General features: G+C 40.5%; 1 protein-coding gene across 4 annotated transcripts in view; it reads left to right on the top strand.

Moving 5' to 3' along the window:
- stard9 (StAR-related lipid transfer (START) domain containing 9) overlaps positions 1-26,297 on the top strand; it is a 438,377-nt gene that overhangs the window by 403,403 nt on the left and 8,677 nt on the right. For all 4 annotated transcript variants that reach the window (XM_073040494.1, XM_073040495.1, XM_073040497.1 and 1 more), the window contains 4 exons: positions 5,505-5,601; positions 9,897-10,024; positions 24,424-24,488; positions 24,962-25,167. In XM_073040494.1, the coding sequence (XP_072896595.1) occupies positions 5,505-5,601; positions 9,897-10,024; positions 24,424-24,488; positions 24,962-25,167 (496 nt within the window). The remainder of the gene's footprint in view (positions 1-5,504; positions 5,602-9,896; positions 10,025-24,423; positions 24,489-24,961; positions 25,168-26,297) is intronic.

Raw genomic sequence — 26,297 nt, 5'->3', positions numbered from 1 at the left:
GTAGGTCTGTAGTCTAGTGTAGTATTTTCTGTGTTGTTTTTACATAGTTCAGTGTAGTTTTTGTACTGTTTCATGTAGCACCATAGTCCTGAAAAACATTGTCTCATTTTTACCATGTACTGTACCAGCAGTTATGGTCAAAATGACAATAAAAAGTGACTTGACTTGACTTGATTTACAGGAGGCCACACTGGGAGCACCAGATATAGTAGATGACCCCTATAGAGTCACGGGTGAAGTGTCACCTCACCTGGAAGGGCTGTTTGGGGCCCTGAGTGGTAGTGAGGGAGGAGGTTCTTCAGCCCATTATCTCTTCACCAATTGACTTCCCAGCTCTCTACATCACTCCTTCCCCAACCCTCCTGGGTTCAGCTATCATCTTATCTTTCTTCTTCCCCTATCCCCACCTTCTTATTCTGTTTCCTCATCTTTTTTTTCCCTCTAGTCCTGATGAAGGGTCTCGGCCTGAAAAGTCAACTGTTTACTCTTTTTCATAAATGCTGCCTGGCCTGCTGAGTTCCTCCAGCATTTTGTGTATGTTGCCTGGATTTCCAACATCTGCAGATTTTCTCTTGTTAGTGATTTGACATCATTTTAAATGTGATCTAATCAGGTATTTTTGAGCTGTAACATTACCTCACAGCTCTTGAACTCAGTCCCTTGACTAATGAATGCCAACACATAGTTCACCTTGTGTAACAATCCTATCAACTTGCACAGCAACTTTGAGGGACCCATGGATATGGATCCCAAGATCCCTCTATTCCTCCAGTCTGATAAGAATCCTGTCACTAACCCTGTATTCTGCCTTCAAACCTGTCCTTCCAATTGAATCACTTCACACTTTTCAAGGTCCAAGGTTATTGGTAGGACTTTTAGCAGTGTGGAGGAACAAAGGGATCCACATCTATAAATCCATCAAAGTCATGGTGTAATCTGAAAGGCATGTGCTGTGTTGATCTTCATTTGTTGGGAGACTTGAGTTCAAGAGCCACATGCTAATGTTATAGCTCTATATAGAACATAGAATAGTACAGCACATTACAGGCCCTTCAGCCCACAATGTTGTGCTGACCCTCAAACCCTGCCTCACATATAACCCCCCACCTTAAATTCTTGCATATACCTGTCGAGTAGTCTCTTAAACTTCACTAGTGTGTCTGCCTCCACCACTGACTCAGGCAGTGCATTCCACACACCAACCACTCTGAGTGAAAAACCTTCCTCTAATATCTCCCTTGAACTTCCCTCCCCTTAACTTAAAGCCATGTCCTCTTGTACTGAGCAGTGGTGCCCTGGGGAAGAGGTGCTGGCTGTCCACTGTCTATTCCTCTTAATATCTTGTACACCTCTATCATGTCTCCTCTCATCCTCCTGCTCTCCAAAGAGTAAAGCCCTAGCTCCCTTAATCTCTGATCATAATGTATATTCTCTAAACCAGGCAGCATCCTGGTAAATCTCCTCTGTACCCTTTCCAATGCTTCCACATCCTTCCTATACTGAGGCGACCAGAACTGGATACAGTACTCCAAGTGTGGCTAAACTAGAGTTTCATAGAGCTGCATCATTACATCCCGTCTCTTAAACTCTATCCCTCGACTTATGAAAGCTAACACCCCATAAGCTTTCTTAACTACCCTATCTACCTGTGAGGCAACTTTCAGGGATCTGTGGACATGTACCCCCAGATCCCTCTGCTCCTCCACACTACCAAGTATCCTGCCATTTACTTTGTACTCTGCCTTGGAGTTTGTCCTTCCAAAATGTACCACCTCACACTTCTCCAGGTTGAACTCCATCTGCCACTCCTCAGCCCACTTCTGCATCCTATCAATGTCTCTCTGCAATCTTCGACAATCCTCTACACTATCTACAACAACACCAACCTTTGTGTCATCTGCAAACTTGCCAACCCACCCTTCTACCCCCACATCCAGGTCATTAATAAAAATCACAAAAAGTAGAGGTCCCAGAACAGATCCTTGTGGGACACCGCTAATCACAACCCTCCAATCTAAATGTACTCCCTCCACAACCCTCTGCTTTCTGCAGGCAAGCCAATTCTGAAACCACCTGGCCAAACTTCCCTGGATCCCATGCCTTCTGACTTTCTGAATAAGCCTACAATGTGGAACCTTGTCAAATGTCTTACTAAAATCCATGTAGATCACATCCACTGCACTACCCTCATCTATATGCTTGGTCACCTCCTCAAAGAACTCTATCGGGCTTATTAGGCACGATCTGCCCTTCACAAAGCCATGCTGACTGTCCCTGATCAGACCATGATTCTCTAAATGCCCATAGATCCTATCTCTAAGAATCTTTTCCAACAGCTTTCCCACCACAGATGTAAGGCTCACTGGTCTATAATTACCCGGACTATCTCTACTACCTTTTTTGAAGAAGGGGACAACATTCGCCTCCCTCCAATCCTCTGGTACCATTACTGTGGACAACGTGGACATAAATATCCTAGCCAGAGGCTCAGCAATCTCTTCCCTCGCCTCATGGAGCAGCCTGGGGAATATTCCGTCAGGCCCCGGGGACCTATCTGTCCTAATGTATTTTAACAACTCCAACACCTTCTCTCCCTTAATATCAACATGCTCCAGAACATCAACCTCACTCATATTGTCCTCACCGTCATCAAGTTCCCTCTCATTGGTGAATACCGAAGAGAAGTATTCATTAAGGACCTCGCTCACTTCCTCAGCCTTCAGGCACATCTTCCTACTTTTATCTCTAATCGGTCCTACCTTCACTCCTGTCTTCCTTTTGTTCTTCACATAATTGAAGAATGCCTTGGGGTTTTCCTTTACCCTACTCGCCAAGGCCTTCTCATGCCTCCTTCTTGCTCTTCTCAGCCCCTTCTTAAGCTCCTTTTTTGCTACCTTATATTCCTCAATAGACCCATCTGATCCTTGCTTCCTAAACCTCATGTATGCTGCCTTCTTCCACCTGACTAGATTTTCCACTTCACTTGTCACCCATGGTTCCTTAATCCTACCATTCTTTATCTTCTTCACTGGGACAAATTTATCCCTAACATCCTGCAAGAGATCCTTAAACATTGACCACATGTCCATAGTACATTTCCCTGCGAAAATATCATCCCAATTCATACCCGCAAGTTCTAGCCTTATAGCCTCATAATTTGCCCTTCCCCAATTAAAAATTTTCCTGTCCTCTCTGATTCTATCCTTTTCCATGATAATGCTAAAGGCCAGGGAGCGGTGATCACTGTCCCCCAGATGCTCACCCACTGACAGATCTGTGACCTGACCCGGTTCATTACCTAATGCTAGATCTAGTATGGCATACCCCCTAGTCAACATACTGTGACAGGAATCCATTCTGGACACACATAACAAACTCTGCCCCGTCTAAACCATTGGAACTAAACAAGTGCCAATCAATAGTAGGGAAGTTAAAGTCACCCATGATAACAACTCTGTTATTTTTGCACTTTTCCAAAATCTGCCTCCCAATCTGCTCCTCGGTATCTCTGCTGCTACCAGGGGGCCTATAGAATACCCCCAGTAGAGTAACTGCTCCCTTCCTGTTCCTGACTTCTACCCATACTGACTCAAAAGAGGATCCTGCTACATTATCCACCCTTTCTGCAGCTGTAATAGTATCCCTGACTAGTAATGCCACCCCTCCTCCCCTTCCCCCCCCCCCTCTATCCCTTTTAAAGCACTGAAATCCAGGAATATTGAGAATCCATTCCTGCCCTGGTGCCAGCCAAGTCTCTGTAATGGCCACTACGTCATAATTCCATGTATGTATCCAAGCTCTCAGTTCATCACCTTTGTCCCTGATGCTTCTTGCATTGAAGTACACACACTTTAGCCCTTCTACCTTACTACCTTTACACCCTTTATTCTGCTTCTCTTTCCGCAAAGCCTCTCTATATGTTAGATCTGGTTTTACTCCATGCACTCCTTTCACTGCTCTATCGCTCTGGGTCCCATCCCCCTTGCAAATTAGTATAAACCCTCCCGAACCATGCTAGCAAACCTACCTGCAAGGATATTGCTCCCCCTCGAGTTCAGGTGCAACCCATCCAATCTGTACAGGTCTCACCTTCCCCAGAAGAGATCCCAATGATCCGAAAATCTGAACCCTGCCTCCTGCACCAACTCCTCAGCCAAGCATTCAACTGCCATCTCCTCCAATTCTTACCATCACTATCACGTAGCACTGGCAGCAACCCTAAGAACGCCACCCTTGAGGTCCTGTTCCTCAGCCTTCTGCCTATTTCCTGAAACTCACACTTCAGGACCTCATCCCTCTTCCTGCCTATGTCGTATCACGACTTCTGGTTGCTTTCCCTCTCGTACCAGGATGTCATGCACCCGGTCAGAGACATCCCGGACCCTGGCACCCGGGAGGCAACAAACCATGCGGGTGCCCTTCTCACATCCACAAAATCTCCTGTCAGCTCCCCTGACTATAGAGTCTCCAATGACGACAGCTCTCCTCTTCTCCATCCCATTCTTCTGCACCACAGGGTCAGACTCAGTGTCAGAGACCCTCCCACCATGGCTCACACCTGGTCGGTCATCCTCGCCAACAGCATCCAGGATGGTAAACTTATTATTCAGGGGAATGGCTACAGGGGTGGTCTGCACTACCTGTCTACTCTCCCTCGCTTTCCCCCCTCGGACTGTTACCCAACGACCTGCTTCCAGCAGCCTAGGTGTGACTACCTCCCTGTAGCTCTCATCTATGACTGCCTCATTCTCCCTTATGAGTCGTAGGTCATCCAGCTGCTGCTCCAGATTCCTCACATGGTCTTCCAGATCGCCCAGCCGCAAGCACTTCTGGCAGATGTGACTCTGCGGGAGAGGGGAGTTCCCCCAGGACTGCCACATCTCACAGGAGAGGAACATCACCGTCTCAGGAGGCATTGTAAAGACTAACTGGGAACAAACTCGTCCTCCGCCTCTTCTCATTGAAGCCTCTCGAGTCAAAGCCTCAAATCTCCACTCTTTCACTGGCCCACTCACTCACTGGCCACTTTCCAAGTATAAAGCCTACCTGGACTTGTGAACATGCCTTGTGAGGAAAGGTTTAGCATGCTTTTTTTTGGAGTGAAAGAAGATGAGAAGTGACTTGATAGATGTATAAAATGATAGAGTGGACAGCCAGCACCTTTTCCTAGGGTGTCAATGGCTAATACCAGAGGTTGTTGGAGGAAAGTAATAAGTTTGGTGTCAGAGATAGGTTTATTTTTTACACAGAGAGTGGTAAGTGCATAGAATTCACTGCCTGTGATGATGGTAGAGGCAGATACATTCGGGACATTTAAGAAACACTTAGATAGGCACATGGATGAAAGAAAAATAGAGGGCTATGTGGGAGGGAAGGGTTCATAGTGAGCTGATTGACCTGTACTGTGCTGCAGTGTTCTGTGTTTCCAATTTCTAGTGATGTCTTGTATAAATTATTTCTGAAAGCAATCTTTTTTTAAAATAAAGTTTGTTTAATAACTGCAGAGTAAGAGCAGCACTGATCCTGTAATGAGCAGCAGAGGACAAACAGCTTGTTGCAATTCACAGAGTAAAATCACTGAAGTCAGTCAAGATTTTGATGGTGAGTAACAATGAACATGCTTCCTAAACCTCAGTTTATCCAGATTCTGCTGTCCATGTCAAAACTCCCACTAATTTCTGTTCACTAGCATTCTTAAACTGTATCCTGCTTCAGCAGCTCTTAACATCCCCATCTACGTGTTCAAATCTCTCTACAGCCTCTCCTTGCCTCCTTCTACTTTTCAAAGCCTTCCCAGTTTATATCAGCGATATCAATGCTCAAATAAGACTGGAGATATGCTAGTGAGACCACATCTGGAATGTTATACACATGTATGGTCTCACTACCTGAAGAAGCGTCTACCTGCAATAGAGAGAGCAGCGCATATTTTCCAAGCCCAAGAGAGGCTGATCTGTCCTCTGATGAGATGTTGAATTAATTTGCTCAGGCAGGTTTGTTGCTCCAGAAAACACAGTGTTCAAAAGTCTATTTACACAGGTAACTGGAATACATAAATTGTTGCTATTTTTTCTTTCCACACCCCTTCCCTTTCTGAATGTTGTTCTCAAGAAAACATGCTTTGTTGATTCAATGCAACATACAGGCTTTGAGAAAAAAGTGGTTTTTTTGTGTGAATAATGATGAACAGACATTGTTTAATACAGTGGGATGTAGTTCTGACTTACCTCAAAAAAAGAGGAGACTCACTGTTTTTTGAACTCAAGCTTTTAATTCAAAAACTTGTACATTTCGAACAGATCTTTAGTTTTCAGTATTTACATGTCTCATTTCAAGACAGCTGAAAGACCAGTGATACAGTTCCATAAAATGAAGTCTCTGCTCACCAGCCTGCTGGTTTGAAGAGATCCAACATTGACTAGAATTACACAAATACTCCATCTGACCACCAGAATGTTTACCTGGGCATGGGCAGATGGTGCAAGCTGAATCATCTGCAGCTCAACATCAATAAAACAAAGGAGATGAAGATGGACTTAAGGAAGACTTAAGCTTGGTGGTGAGGACATGGGTGCAGTGAGGACCTACAAGTACCTGGGGGTGCACTTGGATGACAGACTTGAGAGGAGCATCAACACAGAGGCTGTGTACAAGAAGGGCCAGAGTCACCTCTACTTCCTGAGAGGACTGAGGTCTTTGGAGTATGCAGCCTCTGCTTCACAGGTTCTATCAGTGTGTTGTCACCAGTACAATCTTCTATGTGTGCTGGGCAATGGCATCAACACAGGTTATGCCAGCAGGCTCAATGAACTGATTAGAAAGGCTGGCTCTGATATAGGAGTCAAAATGGACACACTGTTGTGGCAGAACAAAGGACCCAACAGAAAATCCTGGCAATTCTGGACAATGCCACCTTGGCTGAACAGAGGAACACTTTTAGTAATAAACTGCTCCAAAAAGCACTATATGAGGTCATTCTTACCCTTGGCCATTAGGCTCTATAATGAGTCAACCTATAACCAGGGAAGTGTTGACCCCTCCTGTTAGACTTTGTGGTAATTTATTTTTATTCTTTCTGCTTCTATATTTATATCCGTGCTCTTGTAATGCTACTGTGACACTGTAATTTCCTTTGGGATCAATAAAGTATCTATCAATATCTCAAACTGGCCAGCTTAAAATGGTGGTCTTTTAGTTGAAAGAATAGCTTATGTAGTCCAGAGAGCCTCCACGCACTTCTGGAATGAACATTGAATTTTACAACTCTGGTTAAACAGCTCCCTCATTATTTCCTGTTATCATTCTCTTTCTCACACTTTTTTTTCTATGATACCTCGCTAACAATCATGGTTCAAGCTCTTTATCACTGAAAGCAAAAAAAAAGCTGTTCAAGGAATTCAAAGGGTCAACATCTTTGAAGGCTAAAGAATGATCAGTATTTTGGGTTGACATCCTGCATCAGGAGTCAAAACTCTGCCTCCACAGATACTGCTGAGATTCTCCAGCAGTCTGTTTTTCATTCCACATTCCACCATTTACAGTCTCTTGTGTCTCCTTACCAATTGATCTATTTCAACCAATCTTTTATAGTCTTTTGTGTAGTCATATAGTCTATAAGTTTATAGTCTTTTGTCTCACAGCTTTTCCCTCACCCTAGCCCTGTTTTCTAAACAAAGACACCCCCCACCCACTCTTCCTTCAGTTCTAAGGCAGGGACCTTGACTGATTTCTCTTTTCACATTTGCTGTCTGACTGGCTGAATCACTCCAGTGTTTCTGTTTTCTTTCTTAGAAACCTTGTCTGACTAAGATAATTACTATCCTTACTTATTTACTTAAGCCTATCACCACTGCTGGGCCATCTTGGTGTATCCTTCCTCTTCCAGGGACAAGGTATTTGGAGCTTCTGTTGGTATTTCTGTAGCACTGGGTTTTTACAGAATGGGGTTGCTAGCCCCATGACCAACCCACCTCCTCCTTTTGCAGCCAGGCTTGGGACCATGCATTGTGGAATTATTAATATAATTGATGTAAAGTTTTCAGTGAAAATACTCATGAAGATGGACATTCTGCTGTACTGAAGGCATCATTATAGGAAGGATGTAGAGGGTGTAGAGGAGATTTACCAGGATGTTGCCTGGATTAGAGAGCATGTCTTAGGAGGATAGTTTGAGTGAGCTAGGAGTGAAAGAGGTTAAGAGATGACTTGATGGAGGAGTACAAGATGATAAGATGCATAGATGGAGTGGACAGCCAAGATGCTTTCCTAAGACAAAAATGGCAAATATAAGGGGCATAATTTTAAGGTGACTGGAGGGAAGTGGGTGCATGTAACCCCACGCCAGGGTGGTGATAGAGGCAGATACATTAGGGGCATTTAAGAAACTTAGACAGCCACATTGAGACTAAATTGAGACTACTTAAATTACCACAAAATTGAGACTACTTAGGAGGGGTTAGATTGATCTTGTTGTTCAGTTGTTAAGTCGAGTCCGACTCTTCGTGACCTCATGGACCATAGGGTTTTCATGGTAAAATACAGAAGTAGATTGCCAGGTCTTTGTTTTGCTGCTGCCCAGGTTGGGACCCAGCTGAGTTTGAACTCAGGACCATCCGCCTAGAAGTCCAGTGCTGATGCCACTACACCACCAGCCAGATTGATCGTGGAATAGGTTAAAAGTTTGGCACAATATTGTGGGTTGAAGAGCCTGTCCTGTGCAATGATACTATGCAGTTATTCTTCTCTGTAGCCTTTCCTTCACCTTGGAAAGTGAACACCTCTCTCTGTACCCTTCAGCCACTCCTTCCTTCCTATCATTGAAGACCCTTCTCTCCTCTGCTTACTATAAATGAATACCTATTCAAGGATGAAAACATCAAAGTATCCTGGATGTTGGCCAAATTCCAGAAAGAGCTTTTATATGGCTCTGCAGATTTGAGCATAAAATTATTACCTGCCATATACTCTGTTGGGCCTGAGAAACAAAAATAAATTGTAGATGCTGGAAATCTGAAATGAACGAAGATGTAGGTCGGGCAGGATCTTTGGAGAGAGAAGTGGAGTTAGTTTTAGGCCCGAGAACTTTCATCAGAATTGTGAAGTGAGAAAATGGGGAGAATAGGTGATAGAAGAACAATGGGAATATCCCTGATATGGCAGGGCCAAGGTTGCCACAGTTGATCTTTATAAAAGCTGCCTGTTAAGAGTAATGAGGACAGTTGTGAGGGGTATTTCCAACATTCTGCATTTGATTTCACTTCCCTGAAACAGCTTTGACATTCATTCCACATTTACTGATGTGCCCATGTTTTCTCCCTACCTAACTGCCCCCAAGCAAATGGCTTCATAAACAATAAATCGCGACAGCAACCCTCTTACCACCAGTCTTCACTTTATCCTACCCCATTATTCTCCATCCTCTATATAATGTAAAACAAACCTGTTTTCTTAAGTTCCAGTTCTAAGCAAGCTTTTGACTTGAAATGTTAACTGTTTCTCCATAGACACTACTGACTTGACGAGTGTTTCTAACATTTTCTGTTTTTAGTCCTTTTTGTCTTGTTTTAAAATTAACTGTAAAAACATTGCTTTAGGAAACTAGCCACCATAGTCATATATCTCTCTCCTGCTCTGATGCTACTTATGAGGAGATGTGATAAAGTATTTTCAGTATTATATATATATTTTTTTAGACAGATTGTCTTCACTTTGGTTGCTTGTCCATCTTTGTTTTTGATAAATTTCTATTCTATTTCCTTTTCCTTGTAAATGTCTGCTCAAAAATAAATCTCAGGGTAGTATTAAATGACCCATACGTACATTGATAATAAATTTATTCTGAACTTTAAGATGTCTCTGGAGAGGATCACGATTGGCATGTATGATTTTTGTTGCAGCAGCTTCTTGTCCACTTGCACACTCGATTTCAGGGAGAATAATGAAAGGCAGCAGTCATCCAAGCTCCACCTGTCTAAAAAAGTTCCAAGATTTGGCAACTCTCGCTGTTGCTTCTGTAACAGCAGAGGTAGGTATTTACACATTCTTGAAATTATCATTGACAGTGTCCAGTTGATTGATTTGTAAGCTATTTATGCTGTGTCAGTTAATGGACATTCTGATCCTTTTAATCCTTCAAATTGAACATTTTCCCTTGTATTCTGAATTTGTGCAGACTACTAGCCGTTCTGGAGATCACAACTGGGCTGTCTGTTTGCCTTCATGTAGGTCTCTAGAAAAACATGAGTGTCTGTATATTGGTGTCATTCATTGAAGTGATGAAAGTGGAACAGTAGAGGTGGTCTATATGGATTATAGTAGTGGTCGCCAACCAATTGATCGCGATCGACCGTCAATCTTTGAGACTTTCCCAGTAGATCCTGAAAAAAAAGAAAAATAAATACACAAATATATTATGCCTGATAAACCTTTTGACGCAAAAGCCAATTTTACCCCTAGAGCGCATATGTGAGTCGTTTTTAACCCACACTTAGTTGCTTTCCCTGGTTATTGTGTTTCTCTTTTTCCACTGCCCAGTGTCGTGCGGCACATGTGCTGACATCATGTGACTATTGCCGCTGTCTGTCAAATTTCCATGGAGCGTGGGAGAGCTTCGTTTATCTTAAACATAAACAAACAAATGGGCAAACTGTCCAATGGTGAAAGAAAACAACACGTGTGGGTAAAAATGACTCACCTATGCATTCATGACTTAACTAAAATTTGATCAACTTTAATTGGTTTTGACTCTATTATGCTGCTATTTATATTGTGTCAGTTACGCAAAAGTTTGATCAGTTGTACTGCTCTCTCTTTCTTTCGAATTTTTTGCCTTTGGTAGCGTGAATTCATGTTTAGCATTTGGGATAGTGTGCTAGTAATTAGCATTAATTTTATTTTTTACAGAAAAGTTAGCGCCTCTCTCCCTCTTTTGATTTAGCTGTTGTGTTTTTTTCAGCGTAGCTTCGGCTGCATCAAAGTGACCAATTAGATTAGATAAGAGTACAGACAGTCACAAACATCAATATACGGCACTCGCTGGTGATATCCTGCAAGGTAGCTAGTTAGCATGGTGGAGGCTCCACGAAAGAAAGCGAGAATATACAAATTCCATTCAGAATGGGAAGAGGAATTTCTATTTACCTTGGTGAAAGACAAGCATGTATTCATGTTGTGCCACTAAGCACAAGCACTGACTAAAAGAGGGAATCTGGAACGGCACCACAACACCAACCACCAGAAATTTAAAGACACTTATAAAGAGTGCAGTCTGTGCCAGGAAGGTTGAGGAGCTGAAATCGGGGTTGAAGGCCCAGCAATCATTTTTCACAAAATATGCTGCTCAAAATAAGGCTACTATTGAAGTATCTTTTCGTGCAAGTCACCTTTTGGCTAAACACAAGAAGCCTTTTACAGATGGCGATTTATTCAAGAAAGCAATGGCTATTACCGCAGAGACCGTTTTAATGACTTTAAAAACAAAAATGACATCAAAACCGCAATACGTAATATATCGCTTGGCCCTGCAACAGTGACAAGGAGGGTAGAGTCACTGTCAGAGAACGTGGATCGACAACTGTTAAAGGACTTGTCAATCTGTGAATATTTTTCACTACAGTTCAGTGAATCTCTGGATGTAATGCAAACAGCTCAGCTTGTTGTATTTGTCAGAATGACTTTCCAGTATTTTACAACAAAGGAGGGCTTCCTCACTCTTTGCACTTGAAGGAGAGAATGAGAAGTGAGGATATTTACAATGAGTTTAAAAAATATGTCCGTGAAAATGACATCCCCATTCATAAACTGATGGCAATTACTACTGATTACCCAGCAATGTGCGGTGTGCGTGTTGAAATTATAGCACTGTACGATAATGACCCTGATTTTCCGGACTTCCTGAATTATCACTGTGTGATTCATTAGTAGGCCTTGGCTGGGAAGGTTGTGGACTTTTCTCATGTAATGACACTGGTGGTCAAACCGATAAACTTGATTCGAGCAAAAACACTTCAGCACCGCTTATTCAAGGTGTTACTGGATGAGCTCGATGCCGCTTACGGAGACATACTTCTTCATGCTGATGTTCGGTGGTTGAGTCGCGGCAAAGTGCTGCAACGACTTGTTGACTTGCTGCCTGAGGTCATCTCACCACATGTGCACTAAAAGTCAGTGCCTACTTCTGGTCAACTGTGTGAAACTGCATTTTCACAGATGAAGTTTATTAAATCTAAGTACAGGAGCTGTCTTACTGACAGACACCTCACAGACTGTCTCAGACTGGCTGTCTGTAGTTATCAGCCAAATTTCAGCAAACTAGCAAAAATTATTCAGCCCCAGTCATCACAGAGTGCAACAGTCAATTTTTATTCATTTTTCATGGTGAAATAAAATTAAATAATGAAACCTAGAATTAAAGGTATGAAGTATTGTAAAATACTTAAAGAAAGACAGCTATGGCCTGTTTGATATGTTTTCTTGGTTGAATTAATTTGAAAGGTTGACAAAAGCATTTTATATAATTAAAATACAATTAGTCCAAATAAAGGCCTCAAGTTGAAAGTACAATCTGAGCTGTTTTTTCTCTAAACAATTTAGTAGATCGATCTTGCCTTTCACTAAGCCGAGGTGGGGGATCTTGGGCTTAAAAAAGGTTGGCAACCACTAGATTATAGTTATGCCTTTGACAAGACTCATTTAGAAAGTCATGAGACATGAGATGCCGTAATTTAGCTTTGCATATTACAGAATTAGCTTGCCACAAAAGGCAGAGGAGGGTAGTAGATTTAGCCTATCAGACTATAACACACATAAACAGAATGAGCCATTCAGCCCATCAAGTCTACACCAGTTGAGTGTGGCATGTTTATTGCCATAATACTCCCCTCAAAACTAAACAATAAGCTTCATGACTTGGGCCTCTACCTCCTTGTGCAACAGGATCATCGATTTCCTCACTTGCAGACCCAGTCAGTTCAGATTGGCTAAAACATCTCCTCCACAATCTCCATCAACGTAGGTGCACCTTGAGATTGTGTGCTTAGCCCCCTGCTCTACTCGCTTTGTACTAATGACTTTGAGGCTAAGTACTGCTCCAATGCCATATTTAACTTTGCTGACAACACCACTATCATTGGCCAAATCAAAAGTGGTGATGAAAATCTGGCTGAATGGTGCCACAACAACCTCTCACTCAATGTCAGCAAGACCAAAGAGCTGATTGTTGACTTCAGGAAAAGGATGAGCCAGTCTTCATCGGGGGATTGGAGTTGGAGGGGGGTCAGCAACTTTAAATTCCTCAGTGCTATCATTTCAGAGGATCTGTCCTGGATCCAGCATGGAAATGCCATTACAAAGAAAGTACAGAAGCACCTCTAATTTCTTAGAAGTTTGCGAAAATTCAGCATGTCATCTAAAACTTTAACAAACTTCTATAGATGTGTGATGGAGAATATATTGACTGGGTGCATCATGTCCAATGTCCTTGAACAGAAGAGCCTACAAATAAGTATGATATAGCCAGTCCATCAAGGTAAAGCCTTGCCAACTATTGAGCACATCTACACAGAGTGCTGTCACAGGAAAGTGATATCCAAAATCTAGGACCCCACCATCCCGGCCATGCTCTCTTTTTGCTGCAGATATCAGGAAGAAGATACAGGAGCTTCAGGACCCACCAGGTTTAGAGACAGTTATTACTCCTCAACCATCAAGCCCTTGAACCATAGGGAATAACTTCACTCAACCTCACCCACCCCAATCACTGGATACTTCCCACAACCTATGGACTGGCTTTCAATTATTCTTCATCTCATATTGTCATTATTTATTGCCTATTTATTTATAATTATTTTCTTTTTTTTGTGTGTACACAGTTTGTTGTCTTTTGCACACTGGTTGTCCATTCTGTTGGGTGTGGTCTTTCATTATTCTATTGTCTATCTTGTATTTACTGTGAAAGCCTGCAAGAAAATGAATCTCAGGGTTGTAAATGGTGACATATATGTACTTTGATAATAAACTTACTTTGAACTTTGAATGCTGCCTGTAACTATTCTCCTGCCTGTAACTTTTGATGCCCGAACTAATCAAAAAGTGTAAAAGTATTCAGCCACCAACTATTTGTTCACATAAATGAGTATTACAACCATGGATTTTAATCAATTTAGCTGAGAATTTTAGTTTGTGAATCACATACTCCTTTTTCAACAGTACAGTAAAGAGAGGGAAAATTGTAAAGCATGAAAAGCTAAAAATTCAAAAACTGCTATGTCAGCAGTTCAGAAGTATTCATCCCCCTTTTTCCTGTTGAAACATCTCTCATAGCTCTATTACAACCGGTTATCTTTTTCGATAAGTCTCTATTATCGTTGCACCATATGATGAAGCAAAATTTGCCTATTCCTCCTTGCAAAATTGCTCTATCTGTGCCACACACAAAATGCTGGTGGAACACAGCAGGCCAGGCAGCATCGAGTCCTGACGAAGGGTCTCGGCCCGAAACAGCGACAGTGCTTCTCCTTATATTGCTGCCTGGTCTGCTGTGTTCCACCAGCATTTTGTGTGTGTTGTTTGAATTTCCAGCATCTGCAGATTTCCTCGTGTTTGCTCAATCTGTGCCAGATTAGTTGGGGAGCAGCAGCAGACAGCAATCTTGAGGTCTTGCGGGAAATATTAAGATCAGGACTCTGACTGGGCCACTCAAGGACAACAATTTTCTTCATTTGAAGTCACTCCATGGTTGCTCTAGCAGTGTGCTTTGGGTCATTGTCCTACTGAAAAACAAACTTCCTTCTCAGTTTAAGCTTTCTGGCAGAGATTACCAGAATTTTATCTGTTTAGCAGCATTCAGCTTCCCATCAATCCTAACCAGATTTCCAGTCCTTGCTGCTGAAAAGCACCCCCATAGCATGATGCAGCCTCCACCATACTTTGTATACCATGCGCTGTATTAGATTTACACCACACATACCATTTAGGGTTGAGGCCAGAATGTTCCACTTTAGTCTCCTCCAACCACAAGACCTTCTTCCATATCTTTACAGTATCTTCTAAGTGACACTTTCTGAAGTCTTGACAGGCAAGGATATGCCATTTTTTAGCCAGGGTTGCTTCCTTGCCACTCTTCCAAAAATACCCTTTTTGGTGCAAGATCTTAGAGATTGTGGAGCATGAACTTAATCTCCATTTGCATCCTCTGAATTCTGCAGCTCACTCAGAGTGACTTGATGTCTCAGTAGCCTCTCTTACAAGTGCCATTCTTCTCTGCTGACTGTTTTGAGGGGTGGCCTGACCTAGGCAGCGCCGTTGTGGTTTCATATTTTTTTTCCATTTTTTCATGATGAACTGCTCTGAGGTATGTTCATTGCTTTTGAGATGGTGTTGTGCCCTTCCCCAGATTTGTGCTTCTCTATTATCATTTCCCTGACTTGCTTTGAATGCTCTTTTGTCTTCATTTTGGTTTGGTCTGTTGAAAATCTACCATAGTGTTGGACCTTACAGTTCATACATTCTTATGAACATGTACAACACACTGGAGGAACTCAGCAGGTCGGGCAGCATCCGTGGAAACAAGCAGTCAATGTTTCAGGCCGAGACCCTTCGTCAGGACTGAAGAGGGAGGGGGCAGGGGCCCTATAAAGAAGGTGGGGGGAGGGTGGGAAGGAGGAGGCTGGTAGGTGCCAGGTGAAAAACCAATAAGAGGAAAGATCAAGGGGTGGGGGAGGGGAAGCAGGGAGGGAATAGGCAGGAAAGGTGAAGAAGGAATGTAAGGGGAAAGCACTATGTAGTAGAAGAAGGCAGAATCATGAGAGAGGTGATAGAGGAGGAGGCAGAGTGAAAATGAGATGCGGGAAGGGAGAGGGAGGGAATTACCGGAAGTTGGAGAATTCAGTGTTTATGCCAAGGGGCTGGAGACTACCCAACGGTATATGAGGTGTTGCTCCTCCAACCTCATCATGGCAGTAGAGGAGGCCATGTATGGACATACCCGAATGGGAATGTGAAGCAGAGTTGAAGTGGGTGGCTACCAGGAGGTCCTGTCTGTTGTGGCGGATGGAGGTGCTCGACGAAGCGGTCCCCCAATCTGCGTCAGGTCTCGCCAATGTAGAGGAGGCCGCACCGGGAACACCGGATGCAATAGATGACCCCAACAGACTCCCAGGTGAAGTGTTGCCTCACCTGGAAGGACTGTTTGGGGCCCTGAATGGTGGTAAGGGAGGAGGTGTAGGGACAGGTGTAGCACTTAACGCTTGCAGGGATAAATGCCAGGTGGGAGATTTGTGGGGAGGGCCGTGTGGACCAGGCAGTCGCAGAGGGAACGACCCCTGCAAAAAGCGGAGAGGGGTAGAGAGGAAAAGATGTGCTTAGTGGTGGGGTCCTGTTGAAGGTGGCGGAAGTTGAGGAGGATAGTATGCTGGATCCAGAGGCTGGTGGGGTTATAGGTGAGGACAAGGGAACTCGGTCCTTTCCCGAGGGCCGAAGAGCGGGAAATGGAGGAGATGCAGGTGAGGGCATCATTGATGCCGGCAGAGGGGAAACCACGATCCTTAAAGAAAGAGGACATTTGAGATGTCCTGGAATGGAAAGCCTCATCCTGGGTGCAGATGCGGCGGAGACGGAGGAACTGGGAGATCCGCCATTTTTGCAGCGCATGTAGTAAGTCACATTTCCAGCAGCTCCACTTTTTTTAATACTTTATATCCCACTGACAGATTCCTTTTAAGTTTGATGATTTATTACTTCTACTGAAGGATTTATGATTCAATTATGATGGCCAATAGATCTGGTACTGAACTGAGAAGCGCTAAGACTTTTCCCAAAACGGAACAAACTGAACAAAAAAAAGAAAGCAGAGGAACCTGTTACTTTAGCAGGAATATTTTCTTCAATACAAGACATGAAGTCAGAATTCAGATTGCTTAACACTAAGATTGATATGCTGAGGGACACCAACGGGAAGCTCGAAAAATCTATCTCTAGTGTTCAAGATTCTCTGAAAAATATGGACTTTCAACTTCAGACTCTTAAGCAGACTACAGACCGAATTGAGAACGATCATGATCTATTCAGGCAAACTATTAAAGATCAAAGAGTGAAGATATCTTTGATGGAAAAGAAAATCAATGAAATTACCTCGGAACTATCTAAAACGAAGAAAAAAATGGTTGATTTAGATATTAGAGGCCGTCGGAGGAATTTGCGTACTAGGATTGCCTGAAAATACTGAAGCTGGCGATCTGTTAAATTTCTTCTCAGATATGTTGTATTCACTTTTTAGTGAGACTCTGGAAGCCAGCCCTTTAATTGATAGAGTCCATAGAATTCCATTTTCTCGGCGTTCTTCTGAATTACTTCCTCGACCAATTGTACTTTGTTTGCATTATTATACAACCAAAGAAGCCATACTTCGAGAAGCCAAAAAAAAGCAAAAGATAATCTTTAAATTGACAGAAATTCGTATAGTTGAAGATTACCCCCCTGAGATCTTTGCCGAAAGAAGGAAATACCGAGAAGTCATAAGTGAAATGTATAAATTAAAGTTACACCCCTTCCTTCAGCACCCAGCATGGTTGATAATTTTTCCTGAAGGGTCTCAGTCACTGAGAATTTACTCTCCCCAGGAGGGATGGGAGTACATTAAAAATCTTAAAGTTAAGCTGATTACTGAATAAAATCTTAAAGTTAAGTTGATTACTCAATAGGTAATTCTGATGTAATCTGATGTATAAGATGTCTATAGATCTCCTGAGTTAAGTTTATTCTGTACTTTTTCAGTCTTTAGTATGGGACGTGGCTGATTAAACTTTTTTTTACTCGTTAATAATTAGTATATATATAATTGTTTTGTAGGGAACTCTTAACAGTATTATACTCTAAAGGTCTGTATAGGACCTGTCGTGTATTAAGCTTCTTTTGTTTGTCTCAATACTCTTTTTTCTTTTTTGAGAGAACCTTGTTATATTATTTTCTCTGATTTATTTTTCTTTGAATATGTGATTAAGATACTTTAGGTGATTTTAAGATGGCTGTTTCCGATTATATTTTTATTACTGTTAGACATAACATTGTAGTATTTGAAATTTGTTTGTTACTTTTATTATCATTATTTTGGGTGGGATGTCTACTTTAAATTTAATATATGTAGCTGCACAATGGAGGACAGGGTCAAGGGTTATTAGCATGTGGCCAGCCTATTGGCTACTGCCTTTCTTGCTTTGTGGGAGGGAGGGGGCTTTTAGAATAGGTTTTTTTCCTCGATTGGGCAGTTCTGTTGATGGATTTTTTTCTGCAAATACGTCACTCCTTCCTAGTTGTACCCGTGCCTTTTGGATTAATCTGCGCTTGTGTAATAATTTTTTTATAAAATATCAAATTAAATTTTAAACATGGATGTTAATAAAATTAATATAATTTCTTGGAATTTGAATGTTGTGAATGAATCATCCCATTAAGCATAAAAAGATTTTTAAGAAATTAAGAACACTTAACGCAGATATTATTTATGCGCAAGAAAATCATATACGGAAACAGGACAGATTCTTCAAATTTTGGAAAGGAACTTTGTACCATTCGTTGTCGACTAATGAAGTAAGAGGTGTATCTATTTTTGTTAACTCCGAAATCCCTTTTGTACATTTTAACACTATGACTGATTCGATTGGAAGATATTTAATTGTTACTGGTTTATTATGTGAGCAAAAAGTAGCTCTAGTGTGTGTATATGCACCTAACGTAGATAATTCTGATTTTTTTAAGGAACTTTTTTCTGAACTACCGAATTTGAATGAATATAAGTTGATTATGGGCGGTGACTTTAATTGTTGTCTGAACCCGGCGATTGACAGGTCATTAACCAATCCGTCGCTTCCCAATAAAGCGGCGGCCTGTATTAATTCTTTCTTACTAGAATATGGCCTGGTCGATATCTGGAGATATAAACACCCCAATGACAAAGATTTCTCTCTTTTTTCTCACACGTTCATCATAAGTATTCTGGAATTGATTACTTTTTTTTAGACACACGTTTGCTACAATCCGTTGTAGTGTGTGTATGACGTCATTGCGTTGTCAGATCACACACCTTTGAAGTTAACCCTGAAGCTTTCAGATAGCTTTTTGAAAATGTCACAGTGGAGATTGAATCCCGTATTGTTACAGGATCCAGCTTTTGTTAGTTTTATTAAGGAGCAAATTTCTATATTTTTTGAATTTAATACAACTGAAGGAATGTCAAACCTGGTTATATGGGACACGATGAAATCTTTTCTTAGGAGACAGATAATTTCATACTCAGCAGCTTTAAGAAAGAAAACTAAAGTGGAATTGTTAGTGCTTACTAATAACATTAGAGAGATAGTTAAAGCGTATTCAGTCAAACCTACTGAAGACCTATATAAAGAAAGGGTCGAATTTCAATCACAGTATGATTTGCTTTTGACCTTTCCCATTGAACGGCAAATTCTTAAATCTGAAAGTTTATTTTATATACACAGAGACAAATCTGGTAAACTTTTGGAGGGTCAGTTGAAGGCCAGTATGGTTAGAAGACAGATTTTAAAAATTCGTAGACCAGATAGAATTGAAACCTTAGATCCTTATGAAATCTATAAGATATTTATGATTTTTATTCTAATCTTTATAAATCTGAATTCTCTGATAATACTATTATTAGTATTTTTGCATTTTTGCAAAAGTTAAATATTTCGACTCAAGATGTTGATATATTAGATGCACCTATCAAACAAGAGGAGATAGCCAAAGCTATATCCTCTATGCAATTAGGGAAAGCTCCGGGACCTGATGGTTATACGGTAGAATTTTACAAGACTTTTCATGAAATGTTTATACCACATCTTCATCAAACATTTACCGATTCTATACCCTCTGGGAACCGTCCAAAAACTTTTTATGAGGCATTAATATCATTGATTCCTAAAAAAGGAAAAGACCCACTGGAATGTGCATCCTATAGACCTATCTCTTGATTGAATGTAGATGTTTAAATTCTCTCTAAGATTCTAGCTAATAGACTTGAGAATTTTTGCCTACTGTTATCTCAAATGATCAAACAGGATTTATCAAAACTAGGTATTCACATTTTAATATTTGAAGATTGTTAAATATCATTTATTCCCCCTCAGTCAAAGAATCCGAATGTATCTCTGGATGCAGAGAAAGCTTTTGATAGGGTGGAGTGGCCTTATTAGTTTCAGGTTTTGAAGAGGTTTAATTCTGGTCCTGGATTAAATTGATTTATCAAGCCCCAGTGGCTGCGGTTATAACTAATTATCAAAAGTCTCCTTATTTTAGATTATATAGAGGAACCCATCAGGGTTGTCCTCTTAGTCCTTTATTATTTAATTTGGTTTTAGAACCACTTGCTATTGCTCTTAGGGATTCTAATTATGTGCAGGGTATTAAGAGAGGGGATAATTTACATAAGGTTTCATTATATGTGGATGATTTATTAGTTTACATTTCAGACCCTAAGAAATCTATTCCTTTTATGTTATCTATATTTACGGAATTTAGTATTTTCTCTGGATATAAACTTAACTTACATAAAAGTGAATTATTTCCTATTAATAATTATTCTGATTATTATGATCAAATACCTTTTAATATTGCTAAAAACCATTTTACTTACCTTGGTATTAAAATTACTAAAAATTTTGAAGACCTATATAAGTATAATTTTTCCCCTCTAATTGAATATACTCAACAAGCGCTTTCTAAATGGTCATCTATGTTGATGTCATTGATAGGTCAAATAAATGCTATAAAAATGGTTATTTTTCTGAAATTTTTATATACATTTCAAGCAGTTCCTCCTTTTGTTCTGAAAATATTTTTTTGATAAAATAGATTCTATGATTTTGTCTTACATTTGGAATAATAAAAGCTCTAGAGTGAATAAACTTTATTTGCAAAAATCAAAAAAAGATGGAGGACTGGTCTTTCCAAACTTTAGATTTTATTAATTGGGCAATTAATATTCATTATATCACTTTTTGGATTCATGGTATAGATAACCAGGATTGCTTGGTTACATTTGGAGGAGAATTCAGTAACGGGGTTTTCTTTAGCTTCTTTATTAGGAGCTCCCCTTCCTTTTTTGTTCTCCGGAATAGGTAGACAAGCTCTCAACCCTATTGTTAAACATACTTTAAAAAGCTGGTTTCAGTTTCGTAGATGTTTTGAATTAAATAACTTTCTACTCTCTAGTAATATCTTTTTTTTTAACTATCAACTCTGGATAAGGCTTTTTAAGGCATGGAAAACTAAGGGAATAAAAACTTTTTTAGATTTGTTTTTACAGGATTGTTTAATGTCTTTTTCACAGTTAATGGATAAATATGATATTTCTAGTATACATTTTTTTTTAGATATTTACAAGTTAGGATTTTTTAATGTGATTTTCTACCGAATTATCCCTTGGCCTACTCATCAAATTTGGCTTATGCTATTTTTCAGCTTAAATCATTTCAAAAATGATTAATAGCTATTATTTATAAACAGTTAATGAATGCTCGCATGTCGCCTAATGATAAGGTTAAACGCACTTGGGACTTCAATACTCACTTTCAGATGATCAAAGGAGTAAAATTTATTATCTAGTTAATAATTCATCTATTTGTGGACGTCATTCCTTAGTTCAGTTTAAGATAGTACACAGGGCCCATATGTCTAAAGATAAATTAGCACATTTTTTTCTAATATTTGTATATCTAATACCTATTTGTGACAGATGTAACACAGAGACCACTACTCTAACTCATATGTTTTGGTCCTGTGTAAACTTAAAATAATTTTTGGAGGGATGTGTTTAGAATATTATCCAAAGTTATAGGTGTGGATTTACAACCCAATTCACTTACGGCAATTTTCAGGATTATTCCAGAGGAAGCAGATAGAGTTTCTGCTTCCGCTCAACGTGTGATAGCCTTTTCAACTTTACTGGCTAGGAGAGCTATCTTGTTATACTGGAAAGATTCTAATCCACCTACTGTTTTTAACTGGCTCTCCTCTATTATGTCATGTTTAAGTTTGGAGAAAATTAGAAGTCGTACGTTTGACACATCTTTTAATTTTGAGCAAGTCTGGCGACCCTTTATTCAATATTTTCATATGATTTAATTTATTTTTTATTTTATTTTCTATAGGGAAAATTTTTCCTTATCTGCGAAGGTTCGGAGGTGACTGGAAGGATGTTTTCTCTCTTCCTTTTTCTTCTAATTTTATCCTCAAATGGACTGCCCCAATCTTTCTTTTTTTTTGTTTTAGGTTAGTGTAGTGAGATTTTATAAAAAAAATTCCAATTTTTTTTATGATCTGTTAAGAGTTGTAGTTTCTTCTTTATATTATATATATAAAACAGCATAATACTATACTTACCTGATTTCGACATTATATATATATATATTTGCTGTCTATACAGCTTTTGTATTATGTGTTTGTTAAAACTTCTCCTCTGATTTGTATTTTTTTTGTTTTTACTGGAAATCAATAAAGATTGAAAAAATGGAACTGGGAATAGGGAATAGCATTTTTGCAGGGTGGGAAAAGGTATAGTCAAGGCACCTACCAGCCTTCTCCTTCCCACCCTCGCCCCACCTTCTTTATAGGGCCCCTGCCCCCTCCCTCTTCAGTCCTGACGAATGGTCTCAGCCCGAAATGTTGACTGCTCATTTCCACGGATACTGCCCGACCTGCTGAGTTCCTCCTGCATGTTGTACGTGTTGCTTTGACCACAGCATCTGCAGTGTACTTTGTATTCACTATTCATTCTTATGAATTCATTGAAAACAGATGATCCTCCAATTTTCCACATCAATGAATTGGGTGAGTTGGTAAGGTAATACACAGTATTGTGCCTGAGGAAAGTTAGCATACTAATTTCAAAGGGGATGAATACTTTTTCAGCCTCATGTTTTTAATTTTTAGTTTTGGAATTTTTAAAATCAGAATCAGCTTTAATATCAATGGCATATGCTGTGAAATACATTAATTTTGTTGCAGTAGTACAATGCAATACATAATATAGAAAAAAATCTAAATTACAGTAAACATATATATCAAATAATTAAATATGTAGTGCAAAAACAGAAAGAAAAAAAGTAGTTGGGTATTGTCATGGTTTCAATATCAATTCAGAAATCGAATGACAGAGGGGAAGAAGCTGTTCCTGAATCACTGAGTATGTCCTTTCAGGCTTCTACACTTCCTGCCTGATGGTAACAATGAGAAGAGAGCATGTCCTGGGTGATGGGGGTCCTCAATGATAGATGCCACCTTTTTTGAGGCACTGCTCATTGAAGATGTCTTGGATAATATGGAGGCTAGTACCATGATGGAGCTAATTTTACAACTCTCTGCAGCTTACTTCGATCCTGTGCAGTAGCCTCCCATACTAGTGATGCAGCCAGTCAGAATGCTCTCCATGGTACATCTGTGGAAACTTTTGAGTATTTTAGGTGACATACCAAATCTCCTTGAACTCTTTCAAAATTGCCAGATAAGTTGATAAGATGGTTAAGGAGCATATGGTGTGTTGGGGGATTCAGGTGTTCAGGAGCAGTGAGCTAATGTTGCAGCTCTACAAAACTCTGGTTATACCACACTTGGAGAATTGTGTTCAATTCTGGTCACCTCATTATAGAAAAGAATGGAAGCTTTAAAAGAGGGTGCAGAGGAGACAAGAATATGCTTCCTGGATTAGAGAGCATGTTGAGGAGAGGTTGAGTGAGTTCAGGCTCTTCTCTTGGAGGAGGAGGATGTGACTTGACAGAGGTATGTAAAATGTTAAGAGGCATAGATAGAATGGGCAGCAAGCACATTTTTCCTCCTAGGATGGAAATTGCTTAAGAGGGCATAATTTTAAGTTGATTGGAGCAAAGTGTAGAGGGTATGCCAGGGGTGGTGGTAGAGGCAGACACATTAGGGACATTTAGGAGATTCATAGGCACATGGATGAAAGAAAAATGGAAGGCTATGTGGGAGGGAAGGAGTAGGTTCAAGGGTCGACACAATATCGTGGGCCAAATGGCCTGTACAGATCTATGTTCTAACCCATCACTTCTATTGGCCGCTTCCACATATCTCTAAATCTGGGAGCACAGCATTTGAAATGGCACCACCCCAAGATAGAATGCAATAGTTCTAACTAGACCAGAGACCAGTGTACCTGGAAACCACCATACAGCATTCTACAGATTTTCAGGTTATCCCTGCCTCTTGAGAGAATGATGGAAGTCCTGTCATGAGGCTGTTAGAGAGGGAGATTCAATATGACCCAGTGGTGATCACCAAGGGTGATGTGAACCCTTGATAACTGTGGTGTGATGACAAAGGGATGACCTCTGTACATCTTTTGCTCTTTGATTTGTATTATCCACAAACAGAGAATGATGTAAAACCCTGTCTTTTCAGATCATGATGGCATCTGTTAACCATCCTGGAAACCTCCTTACTGGTAAAGCAGCAGCTGGTTGGAGGTATGTGAATTTGCCAGGCTACACAAATGTACAGCACTTAGGTTTACAAACATTTTTATAGCTACAACCCCAGGATGTCCTGAAGCATCTTAGCTCTGTTGTCACTGTAGTAATGTAAGTCGTCCAAACCTGCACACAGTAAGCTTCTAGAAACATGGTAATACTTTGGTGATTTTGTTACAAGCAATATTGGTTAGTTTCTGTTTCTATTTCATTGAATTGGTCCAGGATAATTTATTATCACTTGGGAGCAGTACAGTATTTACATATACCAGCTCTGCACAAAAGTACAGGCAGTGTTTTGTCTTGTAAAGACCAAATTGCTGGATTCAGCTGAATAAACTCGATCAGTCAAGCCTCATCATTTGGTGAGATTTGGATCGAGACCCACCTTTATCTGAACATGTTTTATTTTGCTTTATAAAGTTGCAATTTGTGTCGTGTCATTTCAGGTTTCTTTGTGTTTTCATTAGGTACCACAGCACAGAAAAAGGTGTCCTGATGTTCTATAAGCCATACGCTTCCTCCACAAAACATGGCTTTATGGGAATTGGTGTGATTGACAAGCCACTGCACAGTGTGTGGTGTGTAGTGAAAGATAACAGCAAGAGACAGCTCTATGACAAGACTTTAAAAACTGTGAAAATACACCAGCAGCTGGGCCACGGCATTGAGCTTGGTAAGGTGCACAAGTCTTTTTCACAGCTTCTGATCTTGATTGGGTGACTTATCTTAATCCCAATTTTATGATATACAACAAAATTTTCCTGCAATTCCTTCCAATCAGGTAGGTAGGTTTCTTCTGTCCACGCATGATACTCGTTTTAAAGGTGCATTCTTCTGTGTGTCTGAAGAATATCACAATCCAGGCACACAGGTTGATTTAGTGTGAGCTCCAGTTACCTTAGTCTAGTCTTCTTGTGGCTGCTCTCACTCTTTCTCAGTGAAAAGTCATGATGGAGATTTCCAAATTCAACTTCTTAAACACTGCTTTCTTTGACTTTATTTGTTCTGAATGACAAAGGGTTAGTAGGAAGATCTCCACTGTTCATAAATACTTACTAGGCAGGTGTTTTGAAAGTTTTATCAGATTTTAAATGAACCAGTGAAGCTTGGTGCGCACAAGGAAATGTTTCCTTATGGGAAGGGACCAGGCACTTGCTGATCTGAGTAGATCTATGACCTCTCTGAGGATCAATATAAGACATAGGAGCAGACTTAAGCCATTCAGCCCATTGAATCTGCTTCACTATTCGATCATGCTTGGTTTATTAACCTTCTCAACCCTATTATCCGGTCTTCTCCCCATAATCTTTGACATCCTTGCAAGTCATGAACCCATCAACCTCCGTTTTAAATATACCCAATACCTCGACAGCTGTCTGATGCAACAAATTCCAGATTCACCACCCACTGCATAAAGAAATTCCTCCTCATCTCTGTTCTAAAGAGATATCCTTCTATTCTGAGGCCGTGCCCACTGGTCACGGACTTCCCCACCATAAGAAACATCTTCTCCATGTCTATTCTATCTAGTCCTTTCAATATTTGATAGGTTTCAATGAGATTCTCTACCCCCACCCCATTTTCTAAACTCCAACAAGTACAGGCCCAGAGCCATCAAACACTCCTCATATGTTAACCCTTTCATTCCTGGGATTATTCTTATGAATCTCCTCCAGACCGTCTCCAATGCCAGCACATCCTTTCTTCAATAAGGGGGCAATACTCCAAGTGCAGTCTGACCACTGCCTTATAAAGTCTCAACATTATATTCTGGCCTCTGGAAATGAATGGTAACATTGTATT

This window comes from Hemitrygon akajei, chromosome 3 (assembly GCF_048418815.1).
Source record: "Hemitrygon akajei chromosome 3, sHemAka1.3, whole genome shotgun sequence".
Classification (NCBI taxonomy): domain Eukaryota; kingdom Metazoa; phylum Chordata; class Chondrichthyes; order Myliobatiformes; family Dasyatidae; genus Hemitrygon; species Hemitrygon akajei.
The sequence above is the reverse complement of the archived record's forward strand: the minus strand, read 5'-3'. Positions and strand labels throughout refer to the sequence as shown.